The sequence below is a fragment of the Capricornis sumatraensis genome, chromosome 8, assembly GCF_032405125.1.
Source record: "Capricornis sumatraensis isolate serow.1 chromosome 8, serow.2, whole genome shotgun sequence".
NCBI classification, from domain to species: Eukaryota; Metazoa; Chordata; class Mammalia; order Artiodactyla; family Bovidae; genus Capricornis; species Capricornis sumatraensis.
The window spans coordinates 9,978,921-9,994,731 of record NC_091076.1 but is presented as its reverse complement, the minus strand read 5'-3'; the positions used below and the strand labels follow the sequence as shown (position 1 = coordinate 9,994,731).

At 48.6% G+C, this 15,811-nt stretch overlaps 3 protein-coding genes across 4 annotated transcripts; 1 reads left to right on the top strand and 2 right to left on the bottom strand.

Moving 5' to 3' along the window:
- The first annotated feature begins 1,997 nt into the window (after positions 1-1,997).
- UQCC3 (ubiquinol-cytochrome c reductase complex assembly factor 3) lies at positions 1,998-2,876 on the top strand. The gene is made up of 2 exons (XM_068978733.1): positions 1,998-2,168; positions 2,260-2,876. Exons 1-2 carry the CDS (start codon positions 2,049-2,051, stop codon positions 2,407-2,409), a joined length of 270 nt encoding a protein of 89 aa, XP_068834834.1. The 5' UTR covers positions 1,998-2,048; the 3' UTR covers positions 2,410-2,876.
- A 1,560-nt stretch (positions 2,877-4,436) lies between these two features.
- UBXN1 (UBX domain protein 1) lies at positions 4,437-7,046 on the bottom strand. Of its 2 annotated transcripts, none has more exons than XM_068977996.1 (10): positions 6,976-7,046; positions 6,781-6,868; positions 6,588-6,641; positions 6,395-6,501; positions 6,239-6,308; positions 5,811-6,002; positions 5,665-5,716; positions 5,446-5,562; positions 4,726-4,918; positions 4,437-4,564 (listed from the first exon to the last, which is right to left on the bottom strand). In XM_068977996.1, the coding sequence occupies exons 2-10, from the start codon at positions 6,837-6,839 to the stop codon at positions 4,515-4,517; spliced, it is 894 nt and encodes a 297-aa protein (XP_068834097.1). In that variant the 5' UTR covers positions 6,840-6,868; positions 6,976-7,046; the 3' UTR covers positions 4,437-4,514. The 2 variants fall into 2 exon arrangements, with proteins under 2 accessions (XP_068834097.1, XP_068834098.1); XM_068977997.1 differs by having other exon boundaries at positions 6,407-6,501.
- Positions 7,047-13,576: 6,530 nt separating this feature from the next.
- LRRN4CL (LRRN4 C-terminal like) lies at positions 13,577-15,644 on the bottom strand. The gene is made up of 2 exons (XM_068979181.1): positions 15,338-15,644; positions 13,577-14,821 (listed from the first exon to the last, which is right to left on the bottom strand). Exon 2 carries the CDS (start codon positions 14,814-14,816, stop codon positions 14,115-14,117), a length of 702 nt encoding a protein of 233 aa, XP_068835282.1. The 5' UTR covers positions 14,817-14,821; positions 15,338-15,644; the 3' UTR covers positions 13,577-14,114.
- Positions 15,645-15,811: the final 167 nt, after the last annotated feature.

Below are 15,811 nucleotides of genomic sequence, written 5' to 3'. Positions count from 1 at the left end.
TGTAGGGCAGTTGAACTCAGCAGAGCACCCCTGCCCAGTGCACCCCACAGACTGCTCCTTTAATCGCTTTGGAGCCGAGCCCCTTAATCACTTCTGAGAGGAGGCTGACGGGCAAGGAGATTATGGGCCTTCCCGGGGAGGGGACAATCCCAGGAGGTGCGATGAAGTGAAGTGCTAGAAACTCAGTCGTGTGAGACTCTTTGCGACCCCACGGACAGTATAGCCTGCCAGGCTTCTCTGTCCATGGGATTCTCCAGGCAAGAATACTGGAGTGGGTAGCCATTTCCTTCTCCAGGGGATCTTCACATTGCAGGCAGATTCTTTACGGTCTGAGCCACCAGGGAAGCGCACTCACTATGTGGTGACACAAGGAAAGGCAGGAGGAGTTAAGGAGGGCATTTGGATTAAAGCCCTGTGAGTAAAGAGCTTTGATGAGTTTGAAATTTCCTGATTCTTACCGGGTCTCCCAAGTTGACATGTTTCTTGATATCTTATTTAATGAATATTTATACAGTGTCAACTAAAAAAAAAAGCACAATGTGAGTTGTGAGTGAAGTTTTATTTGGGGCAGAATTTAGACTGCAGCCCAGGAGACAGTCCCTCAGATAGGTCTGAGAAACTGCTCCAAAGAGGCAGTGGGGAAAGTCGAAATATAAGATTTTGGTGAAGGGGGAGTTCAGTGCAATCAAGCACTCATTTTATAAAAGGTTTTCTGCTAGTCAGGAGGAGGAGCTGACATCACCAGAAGGGATTTAGTGCTTTTCTAGATATGAGGAGATGCAAGAAATGAGATCATGAAATCAGTTCCTGAAAATAACTATCTAAAAGACCTGTTTCACCAGTTTCCCTGGGGCACAGAGTGCCTCACTCTCCACCCTGAATTCCCTTTAGGGAGTGTAGAGGTCAGCAGCTGCAGCAACACAGGCAGACGGGAAATGCCCTTCTTGTTTTTGTTCATTTAGCTCAGTCGCCTGCGACTCTGTAACCCCATGGACCGCAGCACACCAGGCTTCCCTGTCCATCACCAACTCCTGAAGCTTGCTCAAACTCTTGTTGATCCAATCAGTGATGCCAGTGACTGTTGTTGTTAGTCACTGGCAAATGCTCTTGGCAAGTGCCAATATGTAATTGATACCAGGAACTGTTTTAAATGTTTGTCATATAAATTGTTTAATTATCCTAAAACTGAGATGTTGTTGGTCAACCACTAAGTCATGGCTGACCCTTTGCGACCTCATGGACTGCAACATGTCTGGCTTCCCTATCCTTCACTATCTCCCAGAGTTTGCTCAAATTCATGTCCACTAACATGTCCATATGCACTGTTATTAGCCTCATTTTCCGATGCAGAAACCGTAAAACAAAGAACTTAAATGACTTATCCAGAGTCACACAACTAAGAGGTGTTTTCTTCACCAAACTAGAATTCGGTAAGTTACACATCCATGGTTTTCATGGCTAAAAAAAAGGCCAAGATTATATACCTTGGTAACGTTTGCTTTTATCAAGTAAAATAAAAGGAAAATGTATAAATATATCCTTTTCCCCATCCGGTACATTTGGTTTTTCAGTTTTTGTTCAGGATTGAAGAGATTGAAGACTCTTAAACAGACTGATGTTAATAAACATGTGGACGTCCATTACGTACTGCAGTTTGGATAAAGCACAAGTAATCCTAGGAAACTACAGAGCACAGGCTTAGCCCTCTATTGAGCTGGACATTCTGGAACTGGGCAATTGTGAAACTCACATTAACCATGAAGACACTCTCCCGTTAGCAATCCTGCTCGGGATTTCATGACAAGGGGTCCCACCCTCAGCCCTGGGTCCCAACACCTCTTGACGTGCTCAACCTTCTCAGCTAAACCTAGTCTTAAGACCTAGATGCTTCAGATGCGAAACGTCTCTGGTTAGGTCCTCTCTAGCCCGGGCCCGTCTCTATGGTTTCTTGTGTGGGGCGCTCTAGCCTGCGTAGATTGAGACGTCGCGGCGGCCTGGCTAGGCTACTGGAGGCTCCAGAGGTCGCCTCGCTGGTCGCGCGGCCGACCATGGAGACCCTGCGCAAGCTGCTGCTCGCAGGCGCACTGCTGGGCGCCGGGGCTGGCGTGGGCACCGCGCTCTTTGCCCTTGTGACCCCGGGAGAGGAGCGGAAGCAGGCGATGCTGAAGGTGGGAGCAGTTGGGAAGGCAGAGGTGGAGTGGGTGGGCGGAGAATCGCGGGCGGGTGGCCGGGGCTGCGAACCACTCTTTCTGCCCGCAGGAGATGCCGGAGCAGGATCCGCAGCGCAGGGACGAGGCGGCCAGGACCAAAGAGTTGCTGCTGGCCACTCTGCAGGAAGCAGCGGCCACGCAAGAGAACGTCGCCTGGAGAAAGAACTGGATGAGTGGCGGGGGCGGGAGGTCAGCCTGAGACAGAACCTGCTCGCCTGGGCGCCGGGACTTAACAGCGCAGGCGCCCAAGCCGCCCCGACTCCTTGGGCCGGCGGGGAGTCCAGACCCGGATGCCAAGCGCAGGCCTCTTCGCGACTTGGGGACCTGCCGCCGGGTGAGCGCGCTCTCCCCCAGAGCTTGCAAGGACTACGTTTTAACGTCCACATCGCGGGCTGTGGCTAACTGAAGGATCCAGTAAATCATGTTCCTCCATCCAGAGAGTGAGCCCTGCGGTTGGACGCCCATAAAAGCCAAGTGTTCTGCGGCTCTGTGCTGCGGCCTGGCTGGAGTGCGGCTTCCGCCTGCCATGCCCGCCCCATGTGAGGCTGAAGCCCAATCGGCAGAGCGACGACATTTTCAAAACACAAGTCAGGTCCAGTGGTTTGTGTGAGTGGATAACCAAATGATGGTCTTGAAATTATAAGTAGCCTGGAAACTCTTGTGCAATAAACACCCGTAGAGGACATTTTGGGTTCCTGTCTTTCGAATGAGGTTGAAGAGGGGCTTCTAGCAGTTAACATGTGCCATGATGCCCTCTGTGGCCTTAAGTTTTGGAGGCCACTGTGGTACTAGTAAAACAGAGTGTACTTTGAGACAGATCTTGTTTCAACTCCTGTATGTTACAGAACTTCTCTGAGCCTCAGTCCACCTGTTCCATGTGTGCTGAGTCACTTCAGTCCTGTCCGACTGTGCGACCCCCCGCCAGCTGTCCATAGGTTTCTCCAGACAAGAATACTGGAGTAAGTTGCCATTTCCTTCTCCAGCGGATCCTCCCAACCCAGGGACCGAACCAGCGTCTCTTACATCTCCTGCATTGGCGACGATGGAGGGGTGGGGTGGGGTGGGGTGTTCTTTGCCACTAGGGCCACTTGGGAAGTCCTGATCATAAAGGTGACAATTATCTGAGTTGTGGTCCGAAGGTGAACTTAGGAATGTAATTGCCAGGCACAAGACAGCCTCTCACTAAATGCACTGGGATTTTCCCCCATAAGGTATTCACTGCAGTGGTTTTCAGTCTCTGAACGTGGTCATAGAATCTATTGGAGATGCCACTGATGGGATGAGGTAGAGCTGTCAGTGGGGTGGCAGCCCCACAGCCAAGCCAATAAGTTCACCCTTCTTTTTATTTTTCCGTCCTGTGGTTCCAAACTGTTCCAACAGTGGGGGCGCAGGGGAGGCTGTTTGCATTAAAGCTGGAACACTACATAAAGCTTGGTAGCACTGAGGTCTGATCCCATGTATGAGCAGTGGCGCAGTTTTGTGCTTCTTGATTGTGAAGTCATAAACACATTTGTCATGTGTGATCTTTTAAGTTTAGTACCCTAGCCAGGGTATGAGAGGAAGGAGGCAGCTGCTTGAGGGAGCATGAAGATGAGGTGAGAGGGGCTAGAATGCAGGGGCTTGGCAGTTCAGAGCCTGAGCCTGAAAGTCAGGCTCCCCAGGAGTGTGTTCAGGTTCTATTACTTGCTACCTGTGTCAGTTTGAACAAGTCATGAGCTTTCATGTCCCAGTCTCTAAAATGGAATAATTGTACCCACTGCTAGATAATAGTGCTTTCATATCTCAGTTAATACATATACAGTACTTAAAACTGTGTAGTACATATTAAGTACTCAATACTTTTTGTGAATGGCCACATTTTAAAAACTACCCTTTTAGTAGCTAGTAACTGGGGACTCGTTAGGTGTCATGCACTGTGCTAAAGCATTACGTAACCCCCATAACCCCAAATAACAGGTACTATTATCCAGGTTTTACTAAAGAAGAAACTAGACTTAAGAAGTCAAGGCACATAGCTAGTAAAGATTTCAAGCTTAGGTACTGTCTTACAGAGCAAAAAATGCTATCCAATGTACACCCCACTTTAACCTCCAACTAATCAGACCTGGAGATTAGAAACAAGTCTCCCTTGGAAATTTAAGATAAAGCATAGTGTCTATTCTGAAAGCCTTCCTTGTCTCTCCCAGCCATTCAGGAAGGAGTCAGACACATACAGAACTCAAGAGATTCTATTTATTAAGAAGGCAATGTCAGTGCTTTATCAAAGATGAAGAGAGGTCAAAGGGATGGTGGGATAAAGGCCTCTCAGCCAGGACATTTCTTGGCCACAATGAGGACAGCAGAAGGCACAAGTCCTGAAGATGGAAGAAAACAGATTTGAACCCAAAGATACCTGCTTCCCCCCACTGCCCCACATTCTGCCCTCACACCATCTCTATACAAAATCCCTTTGCATCCCTTCTCCTCAAGCATCCGCTATCCCCCAAGTCCTGGTTTCAGATCCCACGTGTCATACCCAGCTCCTGCAGAGGCCGTTCCATGTCAGCCTCTGAAAAGGCCCGCCGGGGGAAGCCACTGAGCAACTGCACAGGGTCCTGGCCCCCACCTAGCTCCTCCCCACGGTGGAGCTCCACGTAGAGCCTCACAGCTGCCAGCTGTTCCCGTGCCCGGAACGTCTGGGTCAGTGAGGTCCCATCTGGCAGCCGGACCTAAAAGGCAAGAGAAAGACAGTATTGTGAATGTCGTAACTGAGTGAGGTGCCCAAGTAAGGAAAAAGAGCAAAGTTGGCTTCTACCTTCCACTTAAGAGAGACTGGACCAGGATCATTACTATTGAAAGCACCTAAGGAACAACCACTTGGGATGCACTTTACTCAGCAATGAAGAAAGAGACCCCTCGTTCCCTCACAATTTAAGGAAAACAATACAAAATTATATAAAGCATCTGGATAGATACCACACATCATGCAAACAGCTGCATAATCTAAATGAAAACACTGAACAAGTAAGGGAACTGCTGAGTAAGAGAGAGGTATGGGTTTAAATGACTGGAGCAAGTGAAATTTGATATCTTCCCTCAGAGCAGAGGAGGTAGGATTTCAAAAGTCATTTACAAAGAAGGGAGAGGTTTGGCAAAGGAAATGTAACTGAAAAAAGCTCTGGGCTGGGCTCGGTTGGGTGCCCTATAAGTCAACAAAGGGTCCCAGGAGCAAGACTGGAATCCTGATAATCAGTACCTGTATGCGACATTGGTCATACTCCCGCTTTGTGGGAGGCTCCCGGCTGGGAGAGGAGGGAACAGGGCCTGGCTCTGTTGCTGGTGGGGATGGCTGAGAACCCACGTTACCACCATACTAGAAGACAAAGTTCAATAATCAGGCACTAAGCCCATCCTTGCCCTCTGCAGCTACTGGCCCCTCCACTAAACTATCCTGGGTTTCCACCCAATTACCTACCTTCTTGGCTCTCTCTACTTTGTCCCTTTCAATCTTTTCTCGGACTCTTTGTCTGAAATGCAGACAGGACACAAGGAGGTCAGACATTGACAAAGCAAATCCTGATTCCTTTCCCATGTCTTAGCCAACACTCCCAGAACCCAGACCTGGCTTCTAACTCTTCAGCCTTTTCCCTCTTCCGCTCTTCAGCAGCCCGGCGCATCTCATCTTCCTGTAGCCTCTGTCGGGCAGCTGACAACTCCTGCCCTTGTCTCCTGCGCTGCCGTTCCCGTTCCAATGCCTCCCGCTCCTCTCTTTCTTCACGCTCCCGCTGCTTTTGGGCCACCAGCTCCAACATCCTGTGTTGCAGAAAGGAAACATTCAAGAGACATGTATATAAATTGGGAAAGTGAGTTTATAACAAGGGACTCAGAAAACAAAATCCAGAAACAGTCCCAAAACAGATATTAAAAAAGAAAAGAAGAAGGAAAAGGCCAAGAAAAAACAATTTGGGAAGTGAGAATTCTTTGACCAGATTTGTGTAGTGGGGAGAGGTGGAAAGTGACTCTCAGAAACGTGAGCTTGTTCTTCCTACCTCTTAGTCTGTTCCTGTCTTTCCTCTTCAGTCAAAACAGGTTTGCCTTCTCCCACTGCTGACCCAGGTCCTACAAACAAACAATCAGTATTATTACCCTTTCATCCTCCTCCTGGGGCCCTCCTGAATAATCGCAGTGTTTTCCTCAGTCAGGACCTTTGGGGCCACCTTGCTCCGAAGGGGTGGGTTCCCGTCCCAGGACATGTCCAAGGGGGGTGGCTAGTGGCTCATCCACATCGGGGTCGTCTTCGTGCTCCATCAACCTGGCAGGGAAAGTCAGGAGGGAGGTTAACGTTCAGGCTGCCCTCCCAGTAGTTCCCCGTGCCCTGCCACCGGTCTGAGCGCTCACCAGTCCATCGCAGCCTCGATGCCCTGGTTCCCTGTGAGGGCCAGAGCCTTCTCCCTGAGGGCAGAAACACCGTGAATAGCGCCCACGAGCCATGGCGACGATCAGGCTGGGGCGTAGAGCCTGAGGCCAGATTGGGGTAAAGGCCTGGACAGGTGCGCGACCCTCGCGGCCCTGGGTTAGGGGGCTCCCTTACGCGCGTCCCTTGGGGAAGCCCATCTCGATGAGACTCTCCAGAGCCGTCAGCTCCGCCATGACGCCGCCACCGCCGCTCCCGCGGGGACCTGGGGAGAGGGGGGAGCGAAGACGGCGAAGGGGGTCAGCGCGAGGCGCCTCCCACCAGCGCCCAACCCTGCCCGCGACGGCCCCGGCCGGGTGCTTGCTCACTCACCGGCTGCGGACCAGCCGCGGACACCTATGAGAAGAAAGCCTAGGCGAGGCGGAAGTGCCCGAATCTGTTTGGGTCACGTGGGAGCGGGCGTGGACGGGTGCCGCCGAGTGCCAGAAACGCCGGCCTGGCGCCGCTGAGGGAACGCGAATGGGCGGTGCCTGCGAGTCGCATTCTAGGAGGCGGCCAACACTCCCCAGCCCAAGTCCGGGCGCCTGTTGGTGCTGGAGAAAAAGAACGATGCTGTCCTGAAACCCATGGGCGAATGAAGACAGCTCCCCAGATGGCCCCTAAGCACACCGCAAGCAGTGTTTATCAGGAGCCTTAGAAATGTATGCACCCTTTGACCTATTCATCCTCTCCGGAGAATTGAGCCATCCTCCGCTCGACCGCCACAAAGAATCTTTGCAAAACGCAATAACTGATCTTGTCATCAACTCCCTGGTTAAGACTTCTCCATGATATCTCAGTCACTTAAATGGTTTCCTCCTACCGTCTCTTGTTAATTCTCCATCTATAAAGTGAGGATAACAATAGCACCAACCTTAGGTGTCTGGCAAGCTGCACTGGGTAAAGGAAGTTACGGAGTTCATCTTTCACTGCTTGAGGGTAACTTGTGCAGATTGCAAAACAGACCCTTTCTTTCTTCTGTAGCAGCATGGCATGTGGGATTTTAATTCCCGGACCGGAGATCAAATTTGCATTCCTGTGAGGAAAGTGCCTCAGCTTAACTATTGAACCACGATGGAAGCTCCTACGCTTTGCTTTCTAATGAAAGCGTGCTTTGACCACCACATCTCTATCTCCCAGCACTAGTATTTTCTCTATTAGCACTTGTCCCCCTGCTGTGTAGTCATGTTGATTACTTAGCTTTCCACTGCTACCTAGGCTGTTAGGTCGCCTAAGTTAAAACTCACTTTTATTTTCCTTATTTGCTTATTTGACCAAGCCATATAGGTTGTGAGATCTCAGTTCACCACCAGGGAGCTAACCTGTGCCCCCTGAACTAAAAGCACAGAGCCTTAACCACTGGACCACCAAGGAAGTCCCTAAAACTTACTTTTAAATGTTTATTAGAGGCAGACTAATAATAAGTTACTAATATTGATAATAGATGCACTAGAGAATTTTATATGATTAATTAATATTTAATCATCCCAATAATCCATATGAGTAGATACTATTAGTAGTCACAGGAAACAAACACAGAAAGGTGAGCTAATTTACCGAAGGTGACAGAGCTGGTAAAGTAGGAGAGCTAGGATTCAAACCCATGCAGTGTGCGATATCAAACGGCTAAGCTGTGCTATCTCTCTGTAGTGGAGTCAAGAGCATCAGCTTTTGATGCAACTTGGGCTGAAATCCTGACATGTAGCTTCAAAGTGTTTAGAACCTCAAGCTTGCTTCTCATTTGTGAAAAAGTGACACCATCTCTTGGAAAGATTGTGATAGGAATTAAGTGAGAATGTATGTAAAGCGTGTCTTCATGGTTTTTTGTTTTTGTATTTTTGGCTGTGCTGCACGGGGCATGTGGCACGTGGGATCTTAGTTCCCTGACCAGGGATCGAACCTGTGCTCCCTGTGGTGTAAGTATAGGAGATTAATCCCTGGACTACTAGGGAAGTCTTTAAAGTGAGTCTTCAATGGTAAGATAGTAGGTAAGAAAAATTATGGAAAAAATGAGGGAATAGACCCCCATTATTTGTATATGACTTGTTGGAAAAGACCCTGCTGCTAGGAAAGACTGAAAGCAGGAGGAGAAGGGGATGACAGAGGATGAGATGGTTGGATGGCATCACCGACTTGATGGACACGAGTTTGTGTCAGCTCCAGGAGTTGGTGATGGACAGGGAAGCCTGGCGTGCTGCAGTCCATGGAGTTGCAAAGGGTCGGACACGACTGAGCGACTGAACTGAACTGGGCGACTGAACTGAACTGAACTGAAATGCTGAGGAAATACAGGAATCAAATGTACACAAAGAATTTGTGGCAATGTGGTGAGTATATTCTAGATAGCAAATATATTCTAAATTTATTCTAGAGTTCCAATAAGAGAAAAATGACTAGGGACTTCCTGGTGGTCCAATGGTTAAGACTCTGTGCTCCCAATGCAGGGGGCATGGGTGCAAACTGTGGTCAGGAACAAAAATCCCACACACCGCAGAACATGGCCCCCTAAAAAAAAGAATATTTTTTTTTCTTGTAGCTTCAAGATCTTGTAGCTCTTCATAGAACCATTCCATTTCAGTTTCTTCGGCATTAGTGGTTAGGGCGTAGACTTGGATTACTGTGATGTTGAATGGTTTGCCTTGGAAACAAACAGATCATTCTGTCATTTTTGAGATTGCACCCAGTACTGCATTTCAGATTCTTTTGTTGACTGTGAGGGCTATTCCATTTCTTCTAAAGGATCCTTGGCCACAATAGTAGATCTATGGTCATCTGAATTATATCCGCCCATTTCCATCTATGTTAGTTCACTGATTCCTAAAATGTCGTTCACTCTCGCCATCTCCTACTTGACCGTGTCCAATTTACCTTGATTCATGGACCTAACATTCCAGGTTCCTGTGCAATATTGTTCTTTACTGCATTGGACTTTACTTTCATGACCAGACACATCCACAACTGACCGTTGTTTCTGCTTTTGTTCAACTCTCTTTCTGGAGCTATTTCTCCCCTCTTCCCCAGTAGCATATTGGACACCTACCAACCTGGGGGGCTCATCTTCCAGTGTCATATCTTTTTGTCTTTTCATAGTGTTCATGGGGTTCTCGAGGAAAAAATACTGGAGTAGTTTGTCATTCCCATATCCTTTTCATCATAGGTTATTGGAATGCAAAAGTAAGAAGTCAAGAGATATTTGGAGGGATAGTGGTCCAGGGGCTGGGACTCCATGCATTCAATGCAAGGGGCCCAGGTTTGATCCGTGGTCAGGGAACTAGATCCCATATGCTACAACTAAGACCCAGCACAGCCAAATAAAATAAATAAATGTTTTTTGTTTTTTAAAAAAGAGAGAGATACCTGGAGTAACAGACAAGTTTGGCCTTGGAGTACAAAATGAAGCAGGGCAAAAGCGAACAGAATTTTGTCAAGAGAACACACTGGTCATAGCAAACACCCTCTTCTGACAACACAGGAGACGACTACACAGGATCATCACCAGATGGTCAGACTGAAATCAGACTGATTATATTCTTTGCAGTTGAAGATAGGGCAGCTCTATACAGTCAGCAAAAATAAGACCAAGAGCTGACTGTGGCTCAGATCATGAGCTCCTTATTGCAAAATTCGTGTTTAAATTGAAGAAAGTAGGGAAAACCACTAGACCATTCAGGTATGACTTAAGTCAAATCACCTATGATTATACAGTGGAGGTGACAAATAGATTCAAGGGATTAGATATGGTAGAAAGAGTGCCTGAAGAACTATGGACATTGTACAGGAGGCAGTGATCAAGACCATCCCCAAGAAAAGGAAATTCGAAAAGGCAAAATGGTTGTCTGAGGAGGCCTTACAAATACCTGAGAAAATAAAAGAAGTGAAAGGCAGAGGAGAAAAGGGAAGATATATCCATCTGAATGCAGAGTTCCAAAGAATAGTGAGAAGAGATAAGAAAGCCTTCTTATGTGAACAGTGCAAAGTAGTAGAGGAAAACAATAGAATGGGAAAGGTTATAAATCTCTTCAAGAAAATTGGAGATACCAAGGGAACATTTCATGCAAGGATGGCCAAAATAAAGGACAGAAATGGCAAGGACGTAACAGAAACAGAAGAGATTAAGAATGTGTGCAAGAATACACAGAAGAAGTATACAAAAAAGGTCTGAATGGCCCAGATAAACATGATTGTGTGGTCACTCACCTAGATCCAAACATCCTAGAGTGTGAAGTCCAGTGGGCCTTAGGAAGATTACTATGAACAAAGCTAGTGAAGGTGACAAAATTCCAGCTGAGTTAAAATCCTAAAAGATGATGCTGTTAAAGTGCTGCACTCAATATGTCAACAAATTTGGAAAACTCAGCAGTGGCCACAGGACTGGAAAAGATCAGTTTTCATCCAATCCCAAAGAAAGGCAATGCCAAAGAATGTTAAAACTATTGTACAATTGCACTCACTTCACATGCTAGCAAGATACTGCTCAAATTCTACAAATGAGGCTTCAGTAGTATGTGAACTGAGAACTTCCAGATGTGCAAGCTGAACTTAGAAAAGGCAGAGGAACCAGTGATCAAACTGCCAACATCTGTTCGATCATAGAGAAATCATGAGAATTCCAGAAAAACATCAACTTCCATTTCATTGACTACACTAAAGCCTTTGACTGTGTGGATCACAACTGGAAAATTCTTCAGGAGATGGGAATACCAGACCAACTGTTGTCAAGAAGCAACAGTTAGAATTCGACATGGAAGAACAAATTGGTTCAAAATTGGAAAAGGAGTTTGTCAAGGCTATGTATTGTTACCCTGCTTATTTAACATATGTAGAGTACTGTGCCATGCTTAGTCACTCGGTTGTGTCTGACTCTGAGATCCCATGGACTGTAGCCCGCCAGGCTCCTCTGTCCTTGGGGATTCTGCAAGCAAGAATACTGGAGTGGGTTGCTGCAATGCCCTCCTTCAGGGGATCTTCCCAATCCAGGGATTGAACCCAGGTGTCCTGCATTGAAGGCAGATTCTTTACCATCTGAGCCACCAGGGAAGCCTGGCGCAGAGTACATCATGCAAAATGCCAAGCTGGAATCAAGATTTCTGGGACAAATATCAACAACCTCAGATATGAAGATGACACCACTCTAATGGCAGAAAGTGAAGAGGAACCAAAGAGCCTCTTGATGAGAGTGAAAGAGGAGAGTGAGAAACCAGGCTTAAAACTCAACATTCAAAAAACTAAGATCATGGCATTCAGTTCCATCACTTCATGGCAAATACATGGGGAAAAAAAGGAAACAGTGACATTTTATTTTCTTAGGCTCCAAAAATCACAGCAGATGGTGACTGCAGCCATGAAATTAAAACGTGCTCGCTCCTTGGAAGGAAAGTGATGACAAACCTAGATAGCGAGCATATTAAAAAGCAGAGACTTTGCCGACAAAGGTCTGTATAGTCAAAGCTACGTTTTTTCTAGTAGTCATGTATTAATGTGAGAGAGTTGGACAATACAGAAGGTTGAGCTCCGAAGAACCGATCCTTTCGAACTGTGGTGCTGAAGATTCTTTAGAGTCCCTCGGACTGCAAGGAGATCAAACCAGTCAATCCTAAAGGAAATCAACCCTGAATATTCATTGGAAGGACTGATGCTGAAGCTGAAGTTCTAATACTTTGGCCACCTGATGCGAAGAAGAGCCAACTCATTGGAAAAGACCTTGATGCTGGGAAAGATTGAGGGCAGAAAAAGCAGGCAACAGAAGATGAGATGGTCGCATGGCATCAACACAATGGACGAGTTTGAGCAAACTGTGAAAGATAGTGAAGGACTGAGAAGGCTGGTGTGCTGCAGTCCATGGGGTCATAAAGAGTTGGACACGACATAGTGACTCAACAACAAAAAAAGAGATGACTAAATTGTATAGTACGACCTCACTTACTTCTGGGTAATTGCCCTGTGGAAATATCTAATCATGTGAGGATATGCCAACAAACAAGGATGTCCATAGCAAACACTGAAGACAAGTGGTCTAACAAGGAGCCATGGGAAGTGTCAGTTAAGGAGCATCCTCCGATGGAAAGTTATACCATTCACATAACCAGGGAGGCTGTGATTTACCAATGGAACATTGTCTATAAAACAAGGATGTCCATAGCAAACACTGAAGACAAATGTTCTAACAAGGAACCATGGGAAGTGTCAGTTAAGGAGCATCCTCCGATGGAAAGTTATACCATTCACATAACCAGGGAGGCTGTGATTTACCAATGGAACATTGTCTATAACATATTGAATGAGATCAAGAATATATTTCCACCGCTTAGGGAAAGATTTGCTCTGCAGCAGGTGACTACCTCTTGAGGAGAACTCTCCTTTTATTAAGTTTTACTTGAAATAGGTGTTGTAATTTTTTAAAGATTTAAGAGCAGTAAAAGTGAGGAATAAACTCTGTAGCAACTTAGACTTTTCTACATCCAGTTAATTTAAAAATAAACTCAAGGGACTTTCCTGGTGGTCCCATGGCTAAGATTCTGCCTTCCCAATGAATGGGCCTGGGTACTGGCTGCTATGGGTCCTTGAAGCTACTCGCAGGCTTTCTCTAGTTTCAGTGTGTGGTGGGGTGTGGTGCTCTGTAGTATGTGGGATCTTACCAGGGATCGAACCCATGTCCCCTGCATTAGCAGGCAGATTCTTATCCACTGTGCTGCTAGGCAAGTCCCAAGGACAGGGAATTGAAAAAGATCATGATAGCTATGTTTCCAAAGTGTAGTCCCTCAGTCGTGTCCGACTCTTTGCGACCCCATGGGCTGTAGCTATACTCTAATACAAAATAAAAACTTTAAACAAAAAAGATCATGACAAATGAAAATGTCTTCCTTTTACATTTCCTTTAATGTTATACAACACAGATAATACACAGTAAACACAAATGGGGGGAGGGGATATCCTGTTAATATATTTTTATAAGCAAGCTTGTCCCAGACAGCCACTTGGACAATCCTCCTCTTCTCCACCCCATGTCAGTCACTTAGTTCCACCCAACTTAAGACACAGTGGATTGTAACTCAGTGTGCACCCTAAGCAAAAGGCAGCAGGTGAGGTGTGGTCTCTAGCCCCAAACTCCCATTCCCACAGCAGCTGATTCTCAAAACCCCTCGGGAAGCCACCACAGTGATGGGGCCCACACGTGGAACCCGGCTGTGGACTGATTTGTGAGGCTCACGAGCTAAGAACCATTTTTAAACGGTTACATGGTTATGGAAGTACCTACACAATATCTGTGATTTTATCCCCTGGAGCCACAAAACCTAAATTACTATCTGGTCCAGTAAGAAAAGATCTTGTCAGTTCTCTCTACTCCTAAACCTCAGCTTCGGAGGAGAGTGTTAAGTTTGGGGCATGAACCCACTCAGCAAGGGCCCAGCGCCCGGCCTTTTGTGCCATCCTCGGTCTGGCCTTCGTCTCCCCAGTGGGAGACCCGGGCAGCCTCAAAGTCCTGCGTGGCTGGGGCGGCCTCGGCGTGGGCAGCCCCAGCGCTGGCGTAGGCAGAAGTGCCAGACCAGGGCGGAGCAGCTGAGCAGGGCCAGCGCCGAGCCCACACCCACGGCCGCGTGCAGCAGAGTGAGTGGCCGCGGCGGCACGGTCAGCCGGCCGCAGGGCCCTAAGTTGGGGCCGTCCGCGCCGTCGAGGCCCTCCGCCCCGGGCCCGGGAGCGCGGCTCTCTCCCGCGTCGTTGGCGGCCACCACGCAGACAACGTATGCGCCCCCAGGCTTCAGGCCCTTCAGCTCCGCTCGGCGGACCGTCGAGTTGAAGCTGGGCCCCTTCTGCGGAGCCCCGCTGCCTTCCCAAAGCAGCAGCCAGTACTGGTGGACCGGGGAGGAGGGGGCGCACCAGTGCACCTCGGCGCGGCCCGTCTCGGCCTCCACGCGCACCTCCCCCAGGCGTGGCGGGTGCGGCGGCTGCAGGGCGCTGGAGAGGCTGGGGCACAGGCAGGCTGCCGGGCCGGCCCTCTGCAGCTCCTGGCAGGGCACCTGCAGGTGGCGGCAGCGGTCGTAATCACAGGGGACGGCCGGCAAAGGTGTCTCATCTTGCTCGTCTCCTTCCAAGTCTCCGGCCACCAAGGGCTGCGTTCTGGGAACCAGGGAGAAGGTGACAGCAAGGAGCCACAGAAGGCAGGGAGAGCGCGGCATGGAATCTGGAAGAGAAGGGTAAAGGCTCTTTAGCCCCCAGACCCTGCAGGGCCCCCGTCCCTCACCAAAACCTGTAAGCAAACGGAAACAGGACAGGGAACCGGGAGAACAAGCAAGAGGTGGGAATGACCGCGACACACCCATGTGTCCGTCCAGCTTCTGAACAGCTTACGTGCTTGGTTTTGGGGAAAAGAATGAAATGTGGTCTGAGCCGACAGAGAGGTGCGATCGGCAACATGTGAAGCGCTGGAAATAGTTAATGAATAAACAGTGCTGGGGGGAGCTGGGGCAGAGAAGAGGAGGAAATGATTTACACCGCCTGGGTGAGGAAGGTGGAATGGTTACCAGCTGCCACCCAGAGCAACCAGCTAGTCAGCGACACATGCAGAAAGCCAGACAGGAGACAGAAGTTAGAACGGAGAAGAGAGGGACACACAGGCCCTGGAGCCCTCCCTCCCCACCTGTCGAAGGCCTGGTCCCTGCCTGCCCTCCACACTTCTATCTCATAGGTACCCCCTTACCAGCAGGTAGGCCTTGATGCGGCGAGTAGCAAGCTGGGGCTCCTAAGAGGTCCCCCAGGAACACAGGCTGTGCAGTCACGTTCTGTCGGTGTCTTCAATTTCAATTCTGTTTTGGCCCAAAGCTTTTATACCCCTCGACTGTGATGTCACCACCTGGCCCCCCTTCCCCTGCTCCCCTCCCTGGTGAGTGCCAAGAAGAGGGCTGGTCCCTTCAGAAGGCCTGAGTCACGGGGCCAGGGGTGGGGGAAGCCACATGCAGCGGTTTCAGCTGGAGGTCGGGATGCCTGGGTTCTGAAAGAGCAGCGGAATGTGGAAAGCAGCCAAGGGCTGAGAATCCAAAGGCTGAAGTCATGTGAAGGGGTGAGGAGGGGAGCGAAAGGGATGGGCCACCTGGCTGGTATCAGAGAGGAAAACAGCTACGGACAGCATGGGGCCTGGGCCACGAAATGCTGTTCTGGTGAAAAAATCATACCA

What these genes read in the sequence shown, in the direction of transcription:
- LRRN4CL (XM_068979181.1), bottom strand. Translation starts at nt 14,816, where the DNA reads ATGCCGCGCTCTCCCTGCCTTCTGTGGCTCCTTGCTGTCACCTTCTCC.
- UQCC3 (XM_068978733.1), top strand. Translation starts at nt 2,049, where the DNA reads ATGGAGACCCTGCGCAAGCTGCTGCTCGCAGGCGCACTGCTGGGCGCC. An exon ending in GGAAGCAGGCGATGCTGAAG is followed by an intron (nt 2,169 to 2,259) that starts GTGGGAGCAGTT and finishes TTCTGCCCGCAG; the next exon opens with GAGATGCCGGAGCAGGATCC.
- UBXN1 (XM_068977996.1), bottom strand. Translation starts at nt 6,839, where the DNA reads ATGGCGGAGCTGACGGCTCTGGAGAGTCTCATCGAGATGGGCTTCCCC. An exon ending in GCTGAAGAGTTAGAAGCCAG is followed by an intron (nt 5,717 to 5,810) that starts GTCTGGGTTCTG and finishes TCTGCATTTCAG; the next exon opens with ACAAAGAGTCCGAGAAAAGA. An exon ending in AAGTAGAGAGAGCCAAGAAG is followed by an intron (nt 5,563 to 5,664) that starts GTAGGTAATTGG and finishes TTTGTCTTCTAG; the next exon opens with TATGGTGGTAACGTGGGTTC.